Source organism: Pteropus medius, unplaced genomic scaffold (assembly GCF_902729225.1).
Source record: "Pteropus medius unplaced genomic scaffold, Ma_sr-lr_union100, whole genome shotgun sequence".
NCBI classification, from domain to species: domain Eukaryota; kingdom Metazoa; phylum Chordata; class Mammalia; order Chiroptera; family Pteropodidae; genus Pteropus; species Pteropus medius.
This window is the reverse complement of record NW_024340700.1, coordinates 1,705,311-1,728,503: the sequence shown is the minus strand read 5'-3', so window position 1 is coordinate 1,728,503 and position 23,193 is coordinate 1,705,311. Positions and strand designations below refer to the sequence as shown.

The window sequence follows — 23,193 nt, the reverse complement described above, 5'->3', positions numbered from 1 at the left end:
CACGTGAAAGGGCTCAGATTTCTCACCGAGTGGGACAGAGGAAGGATTGTCTGCGGCGCTGCTGTGAGGTGGCGACACACTCGCTGAGAGTGATGTTACAATAAACACAACATCTCGCCCAGTTACTGGCCCAGGGCGCTTCGGCGGGGCGGCAGGACATGCCCCCACCGCAGCGGCGTGGCCGGAGCTCAGCCTGACCCGCGGACAGCTCTGGACCAAAGGCTGCTCTCTTTCTCAAGTAAACTCATGCTCGCCCTTTGACTTTTGATCAAGAGTTGTGCTGAGCTAGCCGCAGCCTCCCTCGGGGACTTTTGCAGCAGCAGAGAGAGAAGCATCAAGTCCTCTCCTGCCTCCCGTAATCATGCCGACGGTGGAGGACATTCTAGAGCACGTAGGGGAATTTCACTTTTTCCAGAAACAAATGTTTTTCCTCTTATTTCCGCTCTCGGCGTTGTTCGCCCCCGTCTACGTGGGCATCGTGTTCCTGGCCTTCACCCCGGACCACCGCTGCCTGAGCCCGGGCGTGGCCGAGCTGAGCCAGCGATGCGGCTGGAGCCCGGCGGAGGAGCTGAACTTGACCGTGCCGGGCCCGGGGCCGGCGGGCGAGGCCTTCCCCCGCCAGTGCCGCCGCTACGAGGTGGACTGGAACCAGAGCGGCCTGGGCTGCGTGGACCCGCTGGCCGGCCTGGCCGCCAACAGGAGCCAGCTGCCGGTGGGCCCCTGTCAGCACGGCTGGGTGTACGACACGCCCGGCTCCTCCATCGTGACCGAGGTGAGTGAGGCAGGACTTAAAAAGGACAGAGCAGCAAATAGCGCAGCTTTTCTCAAGGAAGAAGCCAGTAAGGCCCACACGTGCTCTTCGACTCAAGTATCTTGTAAAATCCTAGTTTCTGACGAAAACATGTCTGAAGTGTGAGCGAATTAGTTAAAACTTGATCAAATTCAGACATCCATTCTTATTTATGCAACTCTCAGCAGTAAAAAACAAGCTAAAGCATGTGGGAATTCCCGGAAATAATGCCAGGAAAGGGAAAATTTTCAAGACTCTTCTTGTTCGGGAAGCCCTTCCTCCCCCATCGTTCCCCCGACATGCCCGAAAGCTGTGAAATTTACTGAACGGTGACACGACATGCTTTTGTGTTAATGACTATTTTTCTCTATTTAATTCGCTCAAGGTGTTTATATAAAACCATTTAGGGTTGGAGCTTATGCTAGGGTACTATTATATTATTAAAAACTACAGTCAACATTAACATCTAATTGTGAAGGTTCATTTCACTAAATATAAAGAAAAAATAGAGACTTGCTTTTATTATAGGTAAAGCAAAATGGGGGGACGCAATTACTCTGAAAATACGGAGGAAGCTAGTTGTCTAGCTTAATTTAAAAAGAAAGACTGCTCGGAAAACGTGAAGATATGCTGTATAAACAGACATTTAGGTAGAGAAACACTTGGATTCTTTTTTAACGATCTAAAGTGGTCTGATATAAGGGTCCCCAACCACCAGGCCAAGGACTGGTACCAGTCTGTGGCCTGTCAGGAACCGGGCCACACAGCAGGAGGTGAGCAGCAGGCGAGTGAGCGAAGCTTCATCTGTATTTGCAGCCGCTCCCCAGCGCTGGCATCACCACCTCAGCTCCGCCTCAGATCATCAGGCATTAGATTCTCATAAGAGCACTGGTCCCTGGCGCCACAAAGGTTAGGGACCTCTGGTCTAACAGTTACATGAAATGTGGGAGACCACAGATTTAACACCACGCAACTTTAAGAGGCTAACAGCATGCCTAATCTCATCCTTCATACAGAGGTAAGGAAACTGAGGCCCAGAGCAGAGAAAACTTTTGCTCAAGGCCACAGAGAGAGCTAGCAGTCAGCCCTAGAAACCAGATCGCCAGATCTCCAGGCCAGCACCTGTTCCTTCTTGGACGCTGCCTCTTATTCCAAATGACAGCAAATGTACAGCCCTAGCAAGACGCTCCTAATCCCCAGCTATTAAAGAGAGCAGAGAGACTAGGAATAGCCCACTTCCCCAGGCAGGATGACCTGCATCCTGTTCACACACCGATTTGCCTCTGTGATTTAAAATTAGAAAGGAAATGGTGTCATACTTACATGGAGTAATTACCCAATTTCAGCTGATTCAGCCAACAGTAGTTTAGCCTAATGACATACCTCCGGATGGAATGCTAAATAGATTGTGGGACAGATCTTTCCGTTGGATAGAGGAAAAGTAATGTAATGGTGAGAAAACGGTGGGTTTATTGCCTTTCAGCCCCAAGGGATACGTAATGAGTTCCTCGGGCCAAGGTATATCTAACGGGCTTTTGTTTTCTCTCTCCTGACTCTGCCGCTCGGCAGTTTAACCTAGTGTGTGCCAACTCCTGGATGCTGGATCTGTTTCAGTCAGCTGTGAACCTAGGATTTTTTATCGGGTCTATGGGTATCGGCTACACAGCAGACAGGTGGGTGCCACGGTTTCCGAAAGCACTTGGTTTCACCTGTCCCTGGTTGAATGCCATCCTTTTCCAGGTCACACAGACTACAACTGCCTGGTCTAACTTCAGTTGTCTTGACAATCTTAGATTTTCGCTGCTGCTTGGGACACTTTTGACCGATGCCTTTGTTTTCCAATTCTCCGGGCACGGAGGGGTGTTTCGACATTAGGCGGCAGTGTTTCCTTGGGGACTATGCAGAAGCCTCGAGTCAGAAGGAAGAGTAATAGACGATTTGATCCCTTTTGCAAGTCCCATCCCCTGCCTCGCTGCCATCCACCTGGTCCTAAGCCTTCAGGGCTCCGCTGGCCTTTGCTGGCCTCTCATGCTCTAATCCTGCTGCCCTCACCGTAGCCCGGGGGGACTGCAGGATTCTTGAACTGGGGCCCGAGGCCAGGTGTAATTACAGGTATGGAACCCAGGATGGAATTCGGTATAAGGGAAATGGGTCTGTTTACACTGAGAGAGGTAACTGTCCACATCCCTAATGTCGGCGTCCCTGGGTGGTAAGGAAAGACTGCACCACATGGAATGGCCAGCGGATGGTCCTCGCAGAAGGTCTTTGTCTTCGGTGGCTAATACTCAGGGACTCAGTCTAACCTAGCCAGCCTCATGTCTTTTATCAGCCATCGTTAGAGAATCCCAGGCTCACTGTGCTGAGAGTCCCTTATCACCTGCATCTTTACTCTGTCAATGACCAATTAGATATTTTTAGGAGTCCTCAGAGGGAAAGGAACAGAAAAATTTGCTTTAACTTAATGAGCACTTTAGATAAGTTGGCCATCAAGGCTAATTATTCAATAGTCTTCATGCTGACTGTGACGTGTTCTCCACGTGACAGGCACTGCTCAGCATTCTGGACGGCGTCAATCTCTTTAATTATCAGTCACCTAGTGAGTTACCGATGCATAAATATATGTAATTTTAAAGGCAAATAAATGGTGAAGTAAATATACTTTATGCCTATTGCCCCCCAACTATATCTAGGATATAGATAAACCCAAACCTGTGATTATAATATTAAATGTAAACAGAGCATTTTCTCTGATTATATTATATTGGCAGGCTGGATTAAAACTTGCAAGCGTGTTAAAGATTGGTAAGGATGGCTTCATCTATCGTACCCCAGGGGCCTCTGCATTTTCACAGCCCAGCCCACAATAGAGGCGGGGACTGTGGGAACAGTGGAGACCCTGGGCCACAGGCAGCTCCATCCATCACACCATTTCTATAAGTGTCTGTTCAGCCTCTCTTCAAAAGCTCTCCCTGGGACTCTGTGTGGGAAACTTGAGAGATGAAGAGGAAGGTATTTTGCTTTGATTTTTACGGCCACACCACTGAGGACAGTTGTTTGGAGATGACCCCTAAAGTCAGGAGAGACACCTTGACGAGGGGCAGTCTACAGTCCACTTTGCTCAGGTGTGTGGCCACCTGGCCCCCCTGGCTCCTCTTCACCTCCTCCTCCACGGCAAGGTGCACATACTAACATTCGACTCACCTGGACGGAAGTCAGCAAATAGGTGACTGAGCCCCGAAGCCGGTTAAACGAATGAGTTAATTATTCTCATCTCACTCAAAGAGCAGGTGTCAGGTTCTAGCTCTCCACTGACAGCGCATCCCACTCATCATCCCATCAATTATCCACCTTCTTGGATGACCTCATTATTTCCTTCACGTCGTTTAAATCTCCTATGTAAAGTTGATTGCTCATTATTCTTCCCAAAAAAACTGTGTATGTGTCGCTGGATTTTTTTTTCTTAAACTGTCTGAAGTTTCATTGGTCATTGCTCCTCCCTCTATTCTATTTTTATGTGCTTGTGGGAGTGAGCAAAAGGGAACCGCCATAGCATGAAAAAAAAAAAGGCAATTGTCTTTTGCATACTTAATGCTATTTCTGAACAGTTTTCAGATTTTATACAAGAGTCTCATGGAAACCCATTTTATGCTACAAATTAAACCCACATTAAATAAAATAGATTGTCTTCTATGAAGAATTTTAAAAATATGAACTGACAGCTGATTGGGATGTCTTTTAATTGAAAACCAGGAGGAAATTATGAAAAAGTTGTAAATAAGAATACTGAATCTTATACCAAGTCAACTTTCTGAAGGTCGGCTTTGCAAACGAAGGGAAGGAAGGAAGGAAGGAAGGAAGGAGAGAGGAAGGAAGGAAGGAAGGAAGGAAGGAAGGAAGGAAGGAAGTTGGGAGGGAGGGAGGGAGGGAGGAGGGAGGAGGGAGGAAGGAAGGAAGGAAGGAAGGGTAAAAACCAAGAACATATGTTAGCGAATTTGAAAATAAATTGTTTATTAGATATCTAATTTATTTCATCACCTCCTAAAGAATGATTTTGAGTACCACCTGACCCAAAAAATAAATCTCTCACCAATTCCAGATTTTTTACTCTAATGATCAGTAATTATAAGTGCTATATTTAGTGGCATGCTGTAAATGTTTGACAACTGACTCTCTGAGGGGAAAAGCCTCAATTTGTAGCATTTGCTGATTTCCATGGTATAAATACTCCCACTATGGTCCATTGTAAGCTACTAAAGTAGGTCACCAAACACAGAGTTGGCTAGAAATATGCACTATCATATGGTATTCTCACCATACAGACAACAGATAGGCGTAAATAACCTCATAATGGTCAAACACAGTAAAACGATTAGAAAGCAATAGGTTTTTAATATTTCTTACACTTGTTTTTAATATAATTTATTTAATCGTAAGTGTATAATTTAATTTTTAATAATGGCTGTGTTTAACAATTAGCTCGCACATTTTCTGAAAATCTAATAAACCAGCTCTTGAGAGCCAGCATCACACAGGCTGGATTTCACGGTGGAACTAGATCCAAGCAGAATCAGGTCCCAGTGGGTCACGGTCAAACTTACCCAACTATGTGGAAGCTTCTAAGTCAAGTTCTTCAGTACACACTATGTGCCAGTCACCGTATGGGGCATCCTCGTGTGTTACATTTCAGTTATGATCACAACAGCCTTCGAAAGGAGATTCGATTATCCCCAGTTTGCAGATGAAGACACCAATGCTCGACGAAATAAAAGCAGGGCTTCCCCAGTGTTAACACGCACATAAACCTTGTTAGAATTCTGATTCCGATCCAGTGGGTCTGGAGTGGACCTGAGAGTCTGCATTTCTTGCCATTTCCAGGAGACATTCATAGCCCTGGGTCACATTCTGTATGGCAAGTAGCTACAGGACTTAAGAAGCCAGCAGTACCAGATCTCACCCACCTCTCTGTTTTATCTCTTTGTTTTCATTTCACTGCTTAAGGGCTTCTGTGCAGGGGGAGAAAATCTCAAACCACTACTCCAGAGCTCTGAAACTCCTTTCAGCCGTGCCTTATTTTTCTTAATAGCATCATATCCTTGGAACGTATCTTCCAGTGAGGCTTTTCTACATCGCAGATTTGATTTTTGGAAGGTTTTTACACCCTGACTTTCAAATGGTGACTCGTCGTCCCCTCTCATCGGCCACCGGATTTTGTCCGTCTGCAGGAGGGTGACCGATGTTTTAGGCCATGCCCGAGTCAGCTTTGGAAGCTGAAGAATTATCAATTGAGCACATGTTTATAAACCCTCTAGGGTAAAGAAAGGGGTTTGGGTAGAAGAATGTGGGAAGAAAGTCTAAAAGTTACATTGGATGTGGCTTTGGAAGGCTCTGATGAAAAGCAACAGGGTATATATTTATTATGTGGAAATAGTGACTGAGAATTAAGAAACAACGTGGTCAAAACAGGGTTTTAAGAAGTTTAGTCGTTTACATTCATTACTGATCAGAGTGCTTGATCATTAAATTTCATATTTAAAGCATTAATATCCCAAATAATTATTAACGATGCTATGGGTTATTTTCAAATAATCAGTTAGCATTGAAAGGGTCACTAGAACAAAGCTGTCTAAAACTGATGGTTGCCCAATGGAGGGGGGTTGGGGGCTGGGTAAAAAAGGGGGAAAAGGATTAAGAAGTACAAATTAGTAGTTACAAAATAGTCACGGGGATGTAAAGTACAGCATAGGGAATACAGTCAATAATATTGTAACAATTAGGTGTCAGGTGGGCACTAGACTTACCAGGGGAATCACTTCATAAGTTGTGTAAATGTGTAACCACTGTGCTGTACACCTGAAACTCATCTAATATTGAAGGTCAACTGTCATTGAAAAAAAAAAACCTTTTTAATGTTTAATAATAAAAAAATAGAAGAGCCGTGATCACAAACCATCTAGCCGCCAATGAAGGGACAATGTTAATGACACAAAACACTTCAGACCATTTTACTTCAGACCATTCGGTTTGAAGTAAAAAAAAGATGAAGTAAAGCATTGCTCTCTCTGAAGAATTTTTAAATATCCACTAACAGCTGATCAGGGCATCTTTTCGAACAGAACCAGGAGATCCTAATGAAAATGTAAAGATTTCGTACTGCGCTCCAACTCAACTTTCCCAGAGCCGGCTTTGCAAACGGAAGGAAGGGGGCGGGGGAGGGAAGGCAGAACGAAGCCTTGTGCCAAGCTCTTTACACGGAATACCTCACGCAATCCCCTTGTCACCGGGGTCGGATAGGTCTCCTCCAGACGAAGAACTTGAGAAAGGTTGAACAACTCACCCGACACCACAGCAAGCGGTAAGACCAGTTCAAGCCAGCTTTCCACATTTTCCTTTGCTCTGTGTCCTGAGACACTCTCCAGGTTCCTACACTGATGAAACCTGAGTCTCTCGCATAAAACTGTGTAGAAGCCATCCTTCTAGGTTCTCCATATCAAAGGCCCTGTGGGATGACGATAGGTGACATGACTGACGGACAGCGAGACACAAAAGGCTGTTCCATGGAGACATGCAAATACCACAAAGTCCAGAAACGGTGTTAAAATTGAGCGGGGCAGTGCACTGGACACTGCATTTTGTTTTCTCTAAAGTGAGAACTCCTGGTCGTGCAAAGCTCCCAGCTCATGTGGTGATAGAGAGGCCCCTAGGGCATTTAGCACTGGGCGAACTGGAAGAATCACCCTCTCCCCGAAAGCCCTCCACAGTACGGGACAGACGGTGCTCTAGTCCCAGGACGAACGGGGCTATTGTGCTTAAAACACATGTAGCTCACTGGTGAAAATCTAGAACAAACCGCCCAGAAGTCGGACTCTCTTGGTGGGTATTAATCCGTGCCTCTCGAAGGTCCCTAATTCAGAGTTGACCTCCACTTTAGATTTCCATCCTTCCCTGAGTTACCTACAACCCTCATGCAGCTAATCTAATTTTCGTCTCTCTCTTTGTTTTTTTCCTTGCAGGTTTGGCCGTAAGCCCTGCCTCTTGGTGACAATCCTCATAAACGCTACATCTGGAGTTCTCATGGCCGTTTCCCCAACCTACACGTGGATGTTGATCTTTCGCTTGATCCAAGGACTGGTCAGCAAGGCAGGCTGGTTAATAGGCTACACCCTGAGTAAGAATGCTTGTGATTGCAGCTGGGAGAACAAAGGGTCACCGCTGCCAAAGTACAGTCAGGTGGGGGGTCGCTCTGAGGAGAAATGAACTCAGCTTCAAGACAATGTCGAGAGAGTTTTTTTCTCTGTATCAAAAGAATTTCTAAAATCTTTTCAATCGACTCATTCTGCATTCCTCTATAAAGAAAACAACGAAGTCAGAAATGAGGGTCAGCGTTTGCCATCCAGATCCTTATATAACTCCTTAAGAATTTGCATTTTCTGTTCCCTGGGGTGTTGCATTCAGAGAAAAATCTAGCCTACCAGGCCTAGATAATATAAATAATATTCAATGATGAGAGATATATTGGGTTTATAAGGGACTCTAATACTTTGCGTAAATCCATTTAGTAAACCACCGTTGTCCTCAATGTATACACGAGGAAAATGAGAATGAGCGCTGTCGTCAGTCCAGGCTTCTCAGCCATTTGGAGGACCAGTTACGTCCTACTCATTAGTAGCCAGAGTGAGACTTCAGCTCCCTGGAGTACAGGAGAATATATGAATTCTCACAGTACAGCATCTTTAAAGCAACATTAAGAAAAATCACCACTGTAATTAGATCCTGGGGACTGATTCCATCATTACTTTCCCTTTGGCTCCATTCAAAGGGCGGCCACACGCAGGGAGAGGAACACTTTGAAATGGCAGTAATAAAACTCTCGCTGCATACAGAGAACCAGAATGTGTGAGCTTAAAAAGTTACCTGCCAAATTAATTAGGGGGATTCTGTGAAATAAAGAGAAGATGGCGCTTAATACTGTCACGAGCCTCTAACGACGTGTCGTCAGCGAAGGAATCAATGGACGCAATTCTTCGACCAGTGATTTGGTTTCTAGAATATATACTATGTAGCATTCTGCTGTAGAAATTTACATTTCGGCAATAGTTCATTTCCGCCTCCTCCTGCTCATTCCTTTTCCAGTCCCTGTGAGTGTCCTGGGGTACCCTTGGCATTGGGCTTCCTCCCACCCCACCACCCTCGGAGCCATCCAGCCATCACTTTGAAAGACAGACTTTTCTGTTGACTACGCTCTTGAACAATTTTGTATAACTCTGTTTTAAAAATACTTCTGGATTATTCACAGTCGTTGACAGAAACATCTTCAGGATGCATTTCTACTTGGTTTACAAAGGGTTGAAGTCCTTAATGCGATTACCAAAAATTTAAAACAAAAACTCTGTGGCTCACAGAATATCTGAGATTTCAATTCGAGTATGTTTGTGATAGAAAAATAACTTTCCCTAAATTCACGTACCACAGACTTCACACATCTGCCACGGTGTCACGGGATGGGATAACGCCGATTATTATACCATGTGCAGTGGAGTGCCCATAAACTGGCTGTTGGAAAATAAAAACCCCGATTTATAGTGTTTTCTGGTTTCCAAGCTGTAAAGTCTCCCACCGTGACAGATTTTAAGATACCAGTGGGTTTAGCAACCAGCTTGCAAAATTCTACAAAATTTAACAATCCATTTTTGAAGCCAGTGCTAGCTAATTCCAATCGGCTTGAAACCCACTGCTAGGTTTTTAAACCACTTACACCCATGAACAGGATTGCCAAGAAAATGTTTAATTCATGGAAGAAAACGAGGTATTCATTTACAAAAAAAATCACCAACCATCTAAATTTGAAGTTTGATTCACTTATTCAGGTCTTAAACGATCACCGCCTTATTACTCTAGGTCAAAATTTTCCATGCATCTGAAATACGATTTCATCTGTCCTTGAAATCATTCTATAAATCAAACGTTTTGCTCATGGTGGCAGGCCTTTCCCTCTATCTACTTTGGGATTATAAGATTTTACATTCATTAACACGACAACAAAGTAGGCCCCCAATGAACGTTTTTACATTTTCAGAGAGCTGTATAGAAAATTCTAGAATTTGGACTGCCTCTTTTTAGGTTGGCATTCTAGTTTTCCCGTAGCTGGACAGCCAAGTCAGTGGCACTGATTTGCACTGACACGTGTGTTCTCTCTGCAGTTACAGAGTTTGTCGGGCCGAGCCACCGGAAACTAGTGGGGATCCTTTACCAAATGGCGTATACGACTGGGCTCCTGGTGCTCACGGGCGTGGCCTACGCTCTTCCCGATTGGAGGTGGCTGCAGCTCACGGTCACTCTGCCCAACTTCTGCCTCTTGCTCTATTATTGGTAAGTCCATTTGGAGCACAAAGGAAAGAAACTGAAATATTTCATTTCTGTCTTCCCTAATGCACACCATCCTTCTGAATCCTAAGACTTTCTTCACTCTTCTGTTTTGGAGGAAGCTCAGGTCCACGTCTCAGGGATAAAAACGAAGCGCGTCGACCTGTCCCCACCCTGCTCTGGAAATCGAATGTCCCTTCACTCTGAGCTTACGAGTTACGTAACTTGATCTTTCATTGTGACGTTATCTACGTGGTGTCCAAACCAGCTTCTAGTGGCTGTGATACCCTCTGAAGAGACTGACGATATTACTGTGCTTACTCTGCCTCTCCTCGGAGGAAACTTTGGCATGGAGGAGGCGAAGCGTGGCACCATGTCACCTCCCCATATCCATTCCCAAAGCAGACATCTCCAGTCAGTCACGGCGGTCTTTACGTCGCATACAGCCAACATGGCACGCCGCACAGACCACACCAGTGAGTCGTAGCTCCCAGGGGAAGTGAAATACGGGTGTCGCCATGGAGAACAGCAGAAAGGACAGAAATTATCAAAACTCCTGATGAGGGGGTTACCTGAAATAAAGGGAAAGGGATGCCAGCCTGTCACCCAAATCTCTCTCCCATGCAGCGAACCTACGTATCTCATTGCTGCACGCATCCCCCTGTTCTTCCCACGGTTGGCCAAGAATTAAACATCTCAGCCTTCCCAGGAAGCCTGTTTCTTCTGCAAAAGCCAGTGGAACTCTGAGAGTGGCCCTTAGCTCCCTCCTATACCCATTTCTACCTCCTTTCTGTCTCCGCCCCCGCCTCCTTTTTTCCTGTTCCCGTTAGGATTTCACAGTTTCTTGTCTGGATTCCTGCGACAGACTCAGAACTGGTGTCTTCGGCATTCGCTTTACCAGCCTCTAACCCATGCTTCTCGCTGCCTTTTAAACATCCAGTTCCACATGTTCCTCTCCAGCTTAAAAGTCTTTCATTAGTTTTGTCCCCCCCCCCCCCCAGAATAAAGGCCAACTGCTTTAGCATAATGGAAAGGCCCACCTGTTATTCAAGTCCTGACCACCTCTGAAGCACCTCTCTCGAGACGCAGAGTAGAAAACAGGGGTTTTGGCAGAAGAATGGAGACAAGGGGATGAGGCGAGAAACTGTTGCCATGATCCTTGCTACAGAGGATAAGGGCCCGGATTACGACAGAAGTTGTAGGAAGGAAAAGGAAAAAATTAGAAATGATATTAATAAGGTGGCAATGACGCCGCTTGGTGACAGACCGAACGAGGAAGTTCAGAGAGGACGTGCCGAGCGGACGGCGCCCGGCGTGTAGGCGGCGTGTCTGCGTGCTGGCGGGGACATCGGTCAGAGAGATGAGGAACGCAGAAGGAGAGGTGGGTGTGGAAGGAGAGAGATGCGGTGAGCATCGGCATGAGGAATGTTAGCTGGGACATCGACATCCCGCTATCCAGGGGCAGATACACCTAAGGGTCGGAAACGCAGACGAAGCTCACGTCTTTGCTGTCACTATGGGGATGGATGAGATCATTCAGAGAAAATGAGCACGAGGGGGGACCCCGTGCGAGCCTCACCTCCCCTGGTCAGCCTGCCCAGGCGGGGCCTCTGTCCCCCGCTTGGTGGCTTTGCACGCACATCCCTGTAGCCCCCACGTCTCACTGCTTATCGGGATCAGCTGTCCACGTGACATTGCATGACCTGACTGTGTGCCCCGTTAGGCTGTCAGTCTTTGAGGTCAGGTGACATTAAGGGCCCTCCTGCCCAGCTTCCTGCACCCCTAGTAGATGATTACCAGCTTCCACTGAACCCCGTCATGGAGGATGCTTGCTTTACAGCGAGCAAGTCATTTAACTGCAGAACCCAAAGGTCAGGTTCAAGAGACTGTTCACTGAGCCATAGTTTACATTCCTGTCAAGTTTACTCATTGTTTCTAATTCTGCACCTAGAGCTTCAAAATATTAACGTCCTCCGGCCTGGTTCCCAAGTCCTTCTTCTTCTTGGCCCTTCAGCTCAGGCAATGGTTGGCCAAACCGCCTCTGCTTCCTCAGAGTGTAGGCAGTCGGAGGTGAACACGCCAGCCACGTGTGACCTAGAAATCTCTCCCCGCAACGTCACAGCAGAGAGGATCCGGGCCATGAGCTGTGGATTGCGGGCCGCTGAGCACACCACGCTTCTGTCCCTGATGTCACTCTTAACCGAGGAGCTGTCCTTGACCCCTCTCTCCATCACACTCCCATGGAAACGTCCACCCCGAGTTCCTCTTGAGCTCCACCTCTCAGAGAGACTCAACCTTCCCTGAGTGAGGACCCCAACTGGGGCCTTCCTGGCTCTATGCCAGAGCTGTCACCAGAGCAGTCCTGCCGCCTCCTTTCTGACAGTCCCTTCTCCTCCCAACCCCCCTGAATCAGCTGCTCCGAGTCTTCTCCAGATGCAGGTCCAAGGGGCACGCGAGTCCTGCTCAAGGACGAACAGGGGGTCCCTTTGTCCCACAAGGTCAAGCTCAATCTGTGCAGTCTGGCTTGTCAGTTCTCTCATCATCCGAGCTCAAATGCTCAGCTCATTCCTTTAAGAAATCAGCTCTCAGAATAATATCCATGTAAAATATTCGCTCCCCCGCCACGGCTGTCTGCATACTCCCACGTCCACCCCACCACCCCGTCAGTTTTCACAATTAGCATCACCTGAGCTGACACCACCTGAGGGCACCTGCCTCTCCGCCCCGCAGCACAGACGGGATATTCAGCTGCACCTGCTTTGAGGTTTGCTTCCCGTGGTCCCGCCAGGAACTCTCTAGAGAGGGGACCGGCGGCTTCCTGCACAGGGCTGAGTGGCAGTCAGCATTTGAAGGAAGAAAGAATCACGCATTCCCTTGCACAATTTTACAAAAATGTTTTCTTATGGTGAGGTCTTTTAAGATCTACTCCCTAGCGATTTTCAAATATTCAATATAAATTAGCGACTACAGTCACCATGGTGTGCAGTACATCCCCAGGAACTATTTATTTTATAAATGGAAGCTAGTACTTTATCGCTCCCCCTCCCCCCACCCTCCAACCCCTGCCTCTGGCAACCACCAATCTGTTCCTTGTATCTATGAGTTTGGCTTTTATAATGTAGATTCTACATATAAGTGAAATCATACTGTATTTGTCTTTCTCTGTCTGACTTATTTTACTTAGTATAATGTCCCTCAAGGTCCGTCCATGTTGTCAAAAATGCCAAGATTTTATTCTTTTTTATGGCTAAATAATACTGCGATATTATTTATATGTATTTCACATTTTCTTTATCCATTCATCAACGGACGCTTAGGTCATTTCCATATTTCGACTGTTATAAATAATGCCGCAATGAACATGAGGACGCAGATATCTTCTGAGTTAGTGTTTTTTGTTTTCTTTAGATAAAGACCCAGAAATGGCATTGCTGGGTCATATTACATTTCTCTTTATATTTTTGAGGAATTTCCATACTGTTTTCCATAGTGGCTGCACCAATTTATATTCTCATCTACAGTGCATAAGGGTTTTCTTTTCTCCACATGCTCACCAACAAAATTTTGCTATTTTTTGTCTTTTGGGTAATAGTCATTCTAACAGGCATGAGGTAATATCTCATTGTGGTTTTGATTTGCATTTTTCTAATGATTAGTGATATTGATTGCTGATGTTTTCATGTACCTATCTGCCATCTGTATTTCTTCTTTGGGAAAAAAAAAAATAATGTCTATCCAGATTCTTTTGTCCATTTTTTAAATTTTTTTTTTTTTTTTTTTTTTTTTGCCATTCAGTTATATAAGTTCTTTATATATTTTGGATAGTAACCTCTCGTCGGATACATGATTCGCAAATACCCTCTCCCATCTGGTAGGTAGGCTGCTTTTTCATCCAGGTGATGGTTTCCTCTGCTATGCAGCCCTGGAAGGTCACCCACACCTGCCTGGGTGACATCCCTCCCAGAAATCTGGTTATGGCTGCAGGCGGGACAGGGGTTCAATAAGAACCCGCCCCCCCCTGCCCCCGCCGCCGACTTCACGGCACTGATAACACCTGTGTTGTACCCTAGGTGCATTCCTGAGTCTCCGAGGTGGCTAATCTCCCAGAATAAAAACGCTAAGGCCATGAAGGTCATCAAGCACATTGCAAAGAAAAACAGAAAGTCTCTGCCCTCCTCTCTGCAGGTGAGCCAGCCGTGGCATCAAGCCAGGGAGCAGTGGAAAGGGAGGGTGCAGGCAAACCACGCTCTAGCACAAAGAGCACCCAGAGGGGGTCACCATATGCAACGGCAGGTTTCTGTCGTACCCAGATTGTAGGTTCCTTGGTCAAATGTTTAAATTGGGTGGAAAGCTTTAATGAAACTAAAAGGAAACCAAAAATCATTGAAAAGTCAAATGAGGAGCTTCTCTCTCGTGCAACTCAAAACAGTGCTGGCCGCGCAGGCCTCAGTACCTGGCGTCTCGTTTACCTGTGCCCATCAGCATCCTCAGAGAAGGAGGCTTTCCCCAGAGGGAAGAGTCCCGGGTCACTAAAACAGATTTGCAAGCACAATAATTTCTGAGAATTTTTAAAAATGTGGACGGAAATTTTTCCAAGATGTTTTAAGTGACTCCCTGCTTTCTTGAGTAGAACAAGTTACCGAGGCATTCAGCATTTTGCCTTTAGTAGACCTCACCCCCTTTGATTTAAACCTCTGTATATGACAGGGGCTGATAAAGAGAAAACGTTATGAGGAAATTATGTCAGAACAGGAGTAAATCATTTCCGAGCGAGGAGCTAAGATAGCGACCTTGAGCTGTTGCATGACATTTAGAAAGGGGATTTGGGGTTCAGGGCCCTTTTCCTTCCCTTCCTCTTTGGCTTCTGGGTGTTTGGAAGACGCATTCTTTTCCAGTAATCACTGGCACAGCGCCAATTCTTAGGTCTTCAAACCATGTAGAGCTTGGTCAGGGGACAAAGCCCCCGTGTGCCATTGTCTCATCAGAAGTCAGAGTTCACGTGACGGGGATAAGTCTGGTCAGTACTGGTCTTGCCAGGGGGTCTTCCCCAGTTCCTCGGTCTTTCACACACTGTTACGTGGGCCCCGACTTAGCCCACTGCGCTTTACCTACGTAGTGTCACCACATGGATGTGCCTGAGTTACCTGACTCCCCTGTGGCCTGTCTTCCTCTTCTGTGACATGGGGTGGAAAACAAAGGACCTAACCTCACAGACAGTCGTAAGGATCAAACAAGCTTATGTGTGTCCCGGGCACAGGATGAGCACTCAGCAGGGGGAAGGTGCCTTTGCCATTCCCTGTGGGACTCAGGGACACACCGTCATGAAATATAAAAAGCCATTCCCATTGTTTCTACTCTTAGAGCCTCCAACCTGATGAGGAAGTCGGGGAGAAGCTGAATCCTTCATTTCTTGACTTGGTCAGAACCCCACAGATAAGGAAACACACTCTGATCTTGATGTACAACTGGTAAGGGGTATTTTTCACTTTGAAATCCTTCCAAGTTCTTTGAACCCCAGCCGTCCACATTAAGGGAGGGGATGAGAGTGACTTCGGGGCGTAGCCTCGTTCCCGAATTGCCGTTGGTGTAGACAGCAAGGTTGGCTCATTTACAGCAGGTTTTCCTAATATCAGTTTTCTCAGACACATGTTGCAATCAGCTTCCGGTCCCAAAGCATCGGTCAGGACATTCGCAACCTTGGCTTCATCTTGGAACCACCTGGGAGATTTTAAAACACCAAAGCCAGACCCCTGCCCACCTGCTGCTAAAGGAGTTGAGGGAAGGGCCCAGGAATCAATATCTTTAAAAATTCTCCAGGTGATTCTAACATATAGTCAAAATTAAGGACTATCGGTATAGATCAATTGCTGGTGGGTGTACATCTCTCCTGATTGAATGGGACTGGCCAGGAAAGGGCCTTATTTCTTCTTTTCTACCTGGAAAAAAAATAATAACTTTCGAAGAAGAATAAAGCGCGAGAAAAATCCACCAGCTCCACAGTAACCTAAGCTGGACCGCTTCCACCGACTGAGGTTACTCTCTGAGCTTAGAGCCGTCGTCTCTGCGCCCAGCTTCTTCCGTGAGACACGCTGTGCTTTCCCTGTGAGGTGCTGGGATGAGTCCCACCAGCCAAATGAAGATGTGTAGTCCCTGACAAACGCCAAGCTCATCGGGAATTAATGTAGCAACCTGGCACGAAAGATGCAGCCGTGGAATCTGGCCTCATTAACCTTCTTTCCTTTTCTGGGTCATTGTGACTCTTGCCAATTATCCTCATCTTTTCCGTTACAGACGATGAACACTTTCCATCAACCAAACTAGAAACATTGTCAAAATGTGATTTGCATCATGGCAGAAGATAAATCATCCAAAAGATGATTTATAAGGCTATAACCCATTGGGGCCTCTGGTTCCCTAAAACTGGAATTAAGAATCAAGCCTTTGATCTCAATTGCATTAGGAGACCACGGAGAAATCATTAACAGTCGCTAACACTCTGATATAGTTTTACTAAGTAAATCACTTTTCAACTTGGCCCAGGAATCTTCTCTTGTCTCTTCCCCTCTCCTGGTTCTGGGGTCACAGTCGGCCACCGCAGTGGGTCAGAGAGTGGAAAAGCAGTAAAATGGAAGGGACCGCAATAAGAAAATCGCCGAGGAAGGTGACCCACGATCACCCCTCGTCTCCCCACGTTGGGCGCCTCGCTCTCGGCGCCCGTCTGACCTGAGCTCTCCTCTTCCTCAGGTTCACGGGCTCGGTTCTCTACCAGGGCCTCATCATGCACATGGGCCTCGCAGGGAGCAACATCTACCTGGATTTCTTCTACTCTGCCCTGGTCGAGTTCCCAGCCGCCCTCATCATCATCCTTACCATTGACCGCGTCGGGCGCCGTTACCCGTGGGCCGCAGCAAATACCGTGGCTGGGGCAGCCTGTTTAGCCTTGGTGTTTACCCCCAAGGGTAAGTGTCAGGCCAAGCTGGGGCCTTGTTTTCTGAGACCCTAAGAAGAGGGCTCTCACAGCCCTTGCACAGGAAGGCCATATCAGTTGTCATCTGGATCAATTTGGAAAGAACGAACAAAATAACTGCGACCTTCCTGAAAAACCCATATGGCCACCCTGCCTTTAAGAACAATCGAGCCCGCGGTTGCCTGATGTAACGTAATCACACTTGCTTGTTCTCTGCTGTAAGGAGAACCCACGCTACAGGCAATCAGCTGGCCCAGAGCAGGGAGCGTGCTTCGGGGTAGAGAAGGCCCAGACTTAAAGCCTAATTCCAGCACTTCTCGGATGTTACTTAGGCAGCTCCCTTGGCCTCCCTACATCACCCTGTAGAATAAATGAGAACGCTTAAGCGAATGCGAACGACGGACAATTTTTCAGGACAATTTTTCAGTTCCTTTCTTTCTTTTTAAAATACTTAATACAGGGGAGCAAAAACCTATATAACAGAATCCTATTAGCAACACAGAGCCTCGTTTGACTCCTTTGGTTATTAGCAATTATTTAGAATATGCCCATATTTTGCTATTTCCTTTAGGTGACCTCTATAGACTAGAGCTGGCCTGGCTTTAGAAACTGGTATAATTCTGTTGTCATTGATGGCTGAGGCCTTAAGTTAGAAGAGTATTAGAATTGAATTCAAGTTAAAACAAACAGGTGTGGAGAATTTGCGGACATCGTCTTGAGTCTGCGGAAGAATCAGTTTTGCTTTCTTGTCTCATTCTGGCATGTGGCCCTGCCCGTGCAAATCCCCGCCCCACCCCCCTCCCCCCCAACCCCTTCCTGCCTCGCATGCCCCCAGGACACCGTGCAGCATGTGTAAATGGCGTGTTTTCTCTGCAGACCTGCACTGGCTGAGACTTACAGTCGCGTGCTTGGGCAGAATGGGGATTACGGTAGCCTACGAAATGGTTTGCCTGGTCAACGCGGAGCTGTACCCCACATTCATCAGGTGAGCATGTTTTCCTCGACATGAGCAGGGCGGTGGGGACACGTGCTTCTTGGCTAGAACTACCACAGTTGCCGGCAGAGGATACCTTATTTTTCAAAACACAGGATGAGAGAGGATGAGAGCACTTAAGGGCGGTCGCCAGGTCACATCTGGCACTCGCAGGATGGGAGACACCGGGCGGTGGCAGCGAGAGATATTGAATCTCAGGGGAGGGATTACTGTGTGGCCGCAGGAGACAGCGATCGAAAACAGTGCACGTGGGACTCTAGAAACGGGGAAGCAGGTGATAAAAGTGGAAAGTGAAAATCACTCCAAGTTAAAAACCTTAAAAGAAGTTAACAGAAAACAAATATAACAGACTATGAGTGAAATGATGTACCATATGTCATGTATGTGTGTTGAAAATAATGTGAACTCTCTTCGGTTCACAGACATTTAATGATTTGGGGGAGTATTTATCTGGGCGCGCCCACAGTGCTGTGACGAGCTAAAAAGTTACATCCGTCTCCTGCATTCTAGGAATCTCGGAGTCCTCGTCTGCTCCTCGATGTGTGACATCGGTGGCATTATCACGCCGTTCCTGGTCTACCGGCTCACCAATATCTGGCACGAGCTCCCACTGGTGGTTTTTGGTAAGAAACCCTAAGAGATGTCTGATTGAAAACCTATTTTTCTAGGGACCTCCATTGTTCTACCTCAAAATAGGCATCATGCCTGTTAATAACTACTAAATATGACCAGTAATCAGTAGCACTATTAGCGTGAGGAATGCTAACAGTAGTTAATACCATCAGTAGCTACTAATGCTCAAGAATGGGAACCCATTAGGACTCAGGCCTGTAGAGGTACAGAGTCAAGAAAGAGCGAGATGGAAAAGGTCCCCTCGCCTGTACTCACCGATTCCGCTCTCCTTGGGTCTCTCTGTCAAAAGGCGTTCTTTCTGCCTCCTCTAAATCTAGAGGTGGAAAAATGCATATAATACCCCAAAGCTTTAAAGAAAGGCACTTAAAATTTTGCAAAGGGCAATTTCAAACCCAGGGGAAGCAAAGACATTAGCATAATGGAAAGGCCGTGTCGGTGCGGGGCCCCAAGTCCTCAGATTCCTGGGGTGACTAGATTTAAGGAGAACTGGCTTAGCACTTCCCTTCCGACATGCTGGGATGTGCCAAGGCAGAGCCCTCCCCTCCCTGACCGGCCTGGAGGGTGGAAAGTGATGGGGACAAATCTCATGAGCAGCAATTAGCACGGAGGCGCGTGCCGAATGTCAAGTCTGCAGACTGTGGAAGGGGACTGAGAACCCTGCGTGCTTCATTCGTTCACCGTCCATTGCCTCTTCCCACGGCTTGGGGCTGGGGGACAGATTCTGCCTATGCGTCCCTTACACACGGTTCCGGATTCTCACATGCGACGTTCCCCTACTCATGTTAGCCAGAACGCCTCGACGCACCCATCCCGCCTCCTTTTACTGCCTCCATTCTGAGCCAGTTTTAATTTGGCAAAAATGTAATACTTTTCCCCATGGGCAAACGACACTCACTTAATCCTGAGATAACCATGACGGGGTCACAGAACGGCTGGCTCTGCTTATGGGACAGACGCACCCCAGATTCCTTCTTCCCCCAACACTGGCTGAAAGAGCTGTCCCCAGGGCCCCCTTTCCATCTTGGGGACGTGCCATCACACCCTCTGGCCTCTATCTTTCAGGGAGGAAGGCGGAGATGCCTCCATCTCCACCACTTCCTTAGGTGGGCAGTGAGGGTCCAGCGGGTCAGTGGGACACTCCTGGGTAGAGAACACATACTTCGGGTGTCTCTAAGTACCACGTAACAAAACCATGCAGAGTCCAGACGCAGACGGACCACTGCTGACCCTCCCTCAGCCTTCGCCTTCGCCTTCCCCTGGAAAAGACAAAGGATTTTAACTGCATTTCGACATTTCGAGGAATCGCTATGACAATTCCCCATTTATTTTCACTACTAGTTCCATCTTCTCTCACCGACCTTTAATCTGAGTAGCTAGCAGGAAGCAAAAGTGATCGTTTTACATTGTAACTTCTTTCCCTTTCTTTTCCCCACAATCATGGTGTGCTAGTTGTGGTCTTGAAATAGCCAGAAGCAGAAATCTAGAAGCCAGAAAATCAAGGCGCCAACGAACAAGTACAGCTGAGTAAGCAGAAGGGAAATCTCGGTTAATTGGCGCATCTTTGCAGATGTAAGATGCTGAAGGGGTGATAATTTGAATAGTCCATTGTATTCTCTTCAGAATTCACTCACTTTAGAGAGCCAGCGCCAGCTGGAATGTGTTTACGGTTGGAATGAGTTACAACCAAGCACATCGTCAGGGGTTTGGAGAGATCTGGAGAGGCTGGCTATTTAGTTCATGCCATGTTCTAAGCACTTTAACGAACAGAAACTCATTTCCGCCTCAGAACAAGCCGGTGAGGCGGGCATTTCACCCCACTTTATGTAGGGGAGCCTGGAGCCTCGGGGAAGACAGCAGAACGTCCGTCCCAGGGCTCTAAGACCAGTAGAGTGGGTGTCTGAACTGGGACCAGGCGCCCAGAGCCGCAGCCACCGCACTCTGTGGCCTCCGTTCCTGCCATCTTTTAAGAGCACGGAAATGGAGTCCAGTGCACATTTCTCTGACACTCCAGAACTAGTGAAGAACCTGCATCCCACCTCCCGCATTCTATTATAGAAAAACATATAAAAATGGAACCTTAACATCCCAAAACTTTAATGGGAATTTAAAGAAACAAAAACACCATAATATTTACTCTTATCCCCCAGCATACGCAAAATTTTAGAGCTGGAAACAAAGAAAAAAAAAAGAACAGGAATTTATTGAACATCTACATGCGAATTCAAAGTCCCGGCTACGCTTTTTAATGCTGCTATGGAGTAATATGTGATTCGTTACTTTTGTTCGCCAGTACTGACCCAAGTTTCTGGCACATTTTCATCACTAAGTGCTTTATATTGGCAGGGTTCTGTTCTTTCTTTTCTTAGAGTTGACTTTTTTTTTTTCCCCCAGAGTTCTTTCCTAACTCCAAACTCTTTACAGTGTGACGGTGTCCTCTAGCCTAGAATAGCTTTGACTCAAAATGTGAAGTATTTCATTTCCCTATAAGGAATTGTAATCCAGCGGAGTTTGAGATCGGCAAAATATTTACGATGGAGAATTAGGGCCAGCAGATGGCAAGAAATTCATAAGTCTAAGAAATCGCACACGCCAAAAAAAAATTTTTTAAGGAGTAAGGGGAGCTCTAATTACAGAGCTTGTTTCTGTTCCCAACGTGATCTACACCTGTCTGTCTTTCAGCGGTGGTTGGCTTGGTAGCTGCAGGGTTGGTATTGCTGCTGCCAGAGACCAAAGGGAAGACTCTGCCTGAGACCGTCGATGAGGTTGAGAACATGCAGAGGTAGGACCGAAATTCCTCAGTGAGCTATCCCATGCCCGGGGGTGGGGGCCAACTCTGTGGCCAGTTGGAAAGAAAGGTGAGGTTGAATCTGTACCTCACACCACACACTGAGATCGATTTGATCAAAATCGGACTTGAGTACAAAAAGAGAAACAGTAAAATAATGAAGATACTATAAAAAAAATACCTTTATGCTTTCATAGTCGGGAAGGTCTTTGTAAATATGGCCGAAAATCCAGGACTCGTAAAAAAAAAAATCAATAAATTTGCCTTTATAAAAATTTAAAATTCCACATTAAAAAACTACCATAAGCTTAATAGTAAACTTAGAGAAAATATTTACTTCCCTACAAGGGGCTAATTTCCCCAATATATAAAGAGCTGTAACAAATCCATAAGAGCGACCACAACACAGAAAGCAATGAACAAAGAGTGCGAACAGATAATTCAGTGAAAATACAAACAGCTCTAAATGTATGAAAACATGCTCCACCCTCTTTATAATACAGGAAGTACAAATGAACACTGCACTAATGTCGCCCGGGTTGCTGAAGGTCAAACAGCTGGCTAACATATGTGTTAGGATAGAAACATCGAGTAGGGGTACAAATTTGAAACCTCTATAACAGGCAATATGACAATAGTACAAAAATCACAATTGTGCGTTTCCTTTTACTCAACAATTCCGCACTTCTAGGAATTTACATGTACAAAATGACATAGGTACAAAATTACCTTTTAAGGCAGATCGTTTATGTAGCAAAAGACTGGAAACAACCTAAATGCCCATTGATCAGAAGACTAGTTATATAAATTATGGTATGTCATTCAATAAAATGCCATACAGCCATTAGAAAAGGAAGAGACAGCTTTATATACACTGATCAGGGGAGTTCTCCAAGACATACTATTAATGAAAAAAAGCAAAATAAGGTATAAATTCCACCATTGGTGGGAGAAAAGTGAAAAAATATATATATGTATTAAATATATATACATATATTTACTTGTGTTTCTGGGAGGATACGCAAGAACCAAAGATTATCGGAGGGAGGCTTTTCAGTGCATACTTTCTTGTACTTTCTGAATTTTGAACCGTATGAACCTCTTCAAAAAGTAAGCAAAAATCCTAAATAAATACGACACACTCCCCACACCTTTGTGTGTGCAGCGTGCTTAGATATTTTTATTTAATTTATCCACCCTCCACTGTTACTAGTCATAAAAATTTTCATAGCTGTTCTATAAAACAGAAAATATGTACCCAGATGACTTATTGGAAATCAAATTTTAAAATATGTTCTGTACATTTTGAGACAGGGAAGGGGCTGCTCAGTCATATACACGCACACCTAAACTTGTAAGAGTTTTTCATTTTCATCAGGCTGGTTTAAAGTAGGATCGAGAGCTATTTTTAAAATGAATTCTGTTACTTTACATTCTGTCTATTTGATGTGCTCTACAAATACTTCTGTGAGGATTTTCACTTTTCCGTTTTCTGTATTACTTGACCCAGTTCACTTTTCAAAGCTAGAAGACAGACAGGCCTGTGGAAAGCTTAGGGCATTGCAGAGAGACAGTGAGTGTGAGGACAAGGGCTGAGGCCCAGCCGGATAAAGGGTCCACCTGCAGAGAAGGATGAGGGACAGCCCGCATGAGACACAGGTGCC

At 46.0% G+C, this 23,193-nt stretch overlaps 1 protein-coding gene across 1 annotated transcript in view; it reads left to right on the top strand.

The window, feature by feature from the left end:
* The first annotated feature begins 113 nt into the window (after positions 1-113).
* LOC120617524 (solute carrier family 22 member 2) overlaps positions 114-23,193 on the top strand; it is a 26,791-nt gene continuing 3,711 nt past the window's right edge. Inside the window, exons 1-10 of the mRNA XM_039881176.1 lie at positions 114-772; positions 2,360-2,463; positions 7,801-7,955; positions 9,988-10,156; positions 14,221-14,335; positions 15,512-15,618; positions 16,895-17,109; positions 17,994-18,102; positions 18,622-18,734; positions 21,424-21,523. Coding sequence (XP_039737110.1) covers positions 362-772; positions 2,360-2,463; positions 7,801-7,955; positions 9,988-10,156; positions 14,221-14,335; positions 15,512-15,618; positions 16,895-17,109; positions 17,994-18,102; positions 18,622-18,734; positions 21,424-21,523 — 1,598 coding nt within the window. The 5' untranslated portion in view covers positions 114-361. The remainder of the gene's footprint in view (positions 773-2,359; positions 2,464-7,800; positions 7,956-9,987; positions 10,157-14,220; positions 14,336-15,511; positions 15,619-16,894; positions 17,110-17,993; positions 18,103-18,621; positions 18,735-21,423; positions 21,524-23,193) is intronic.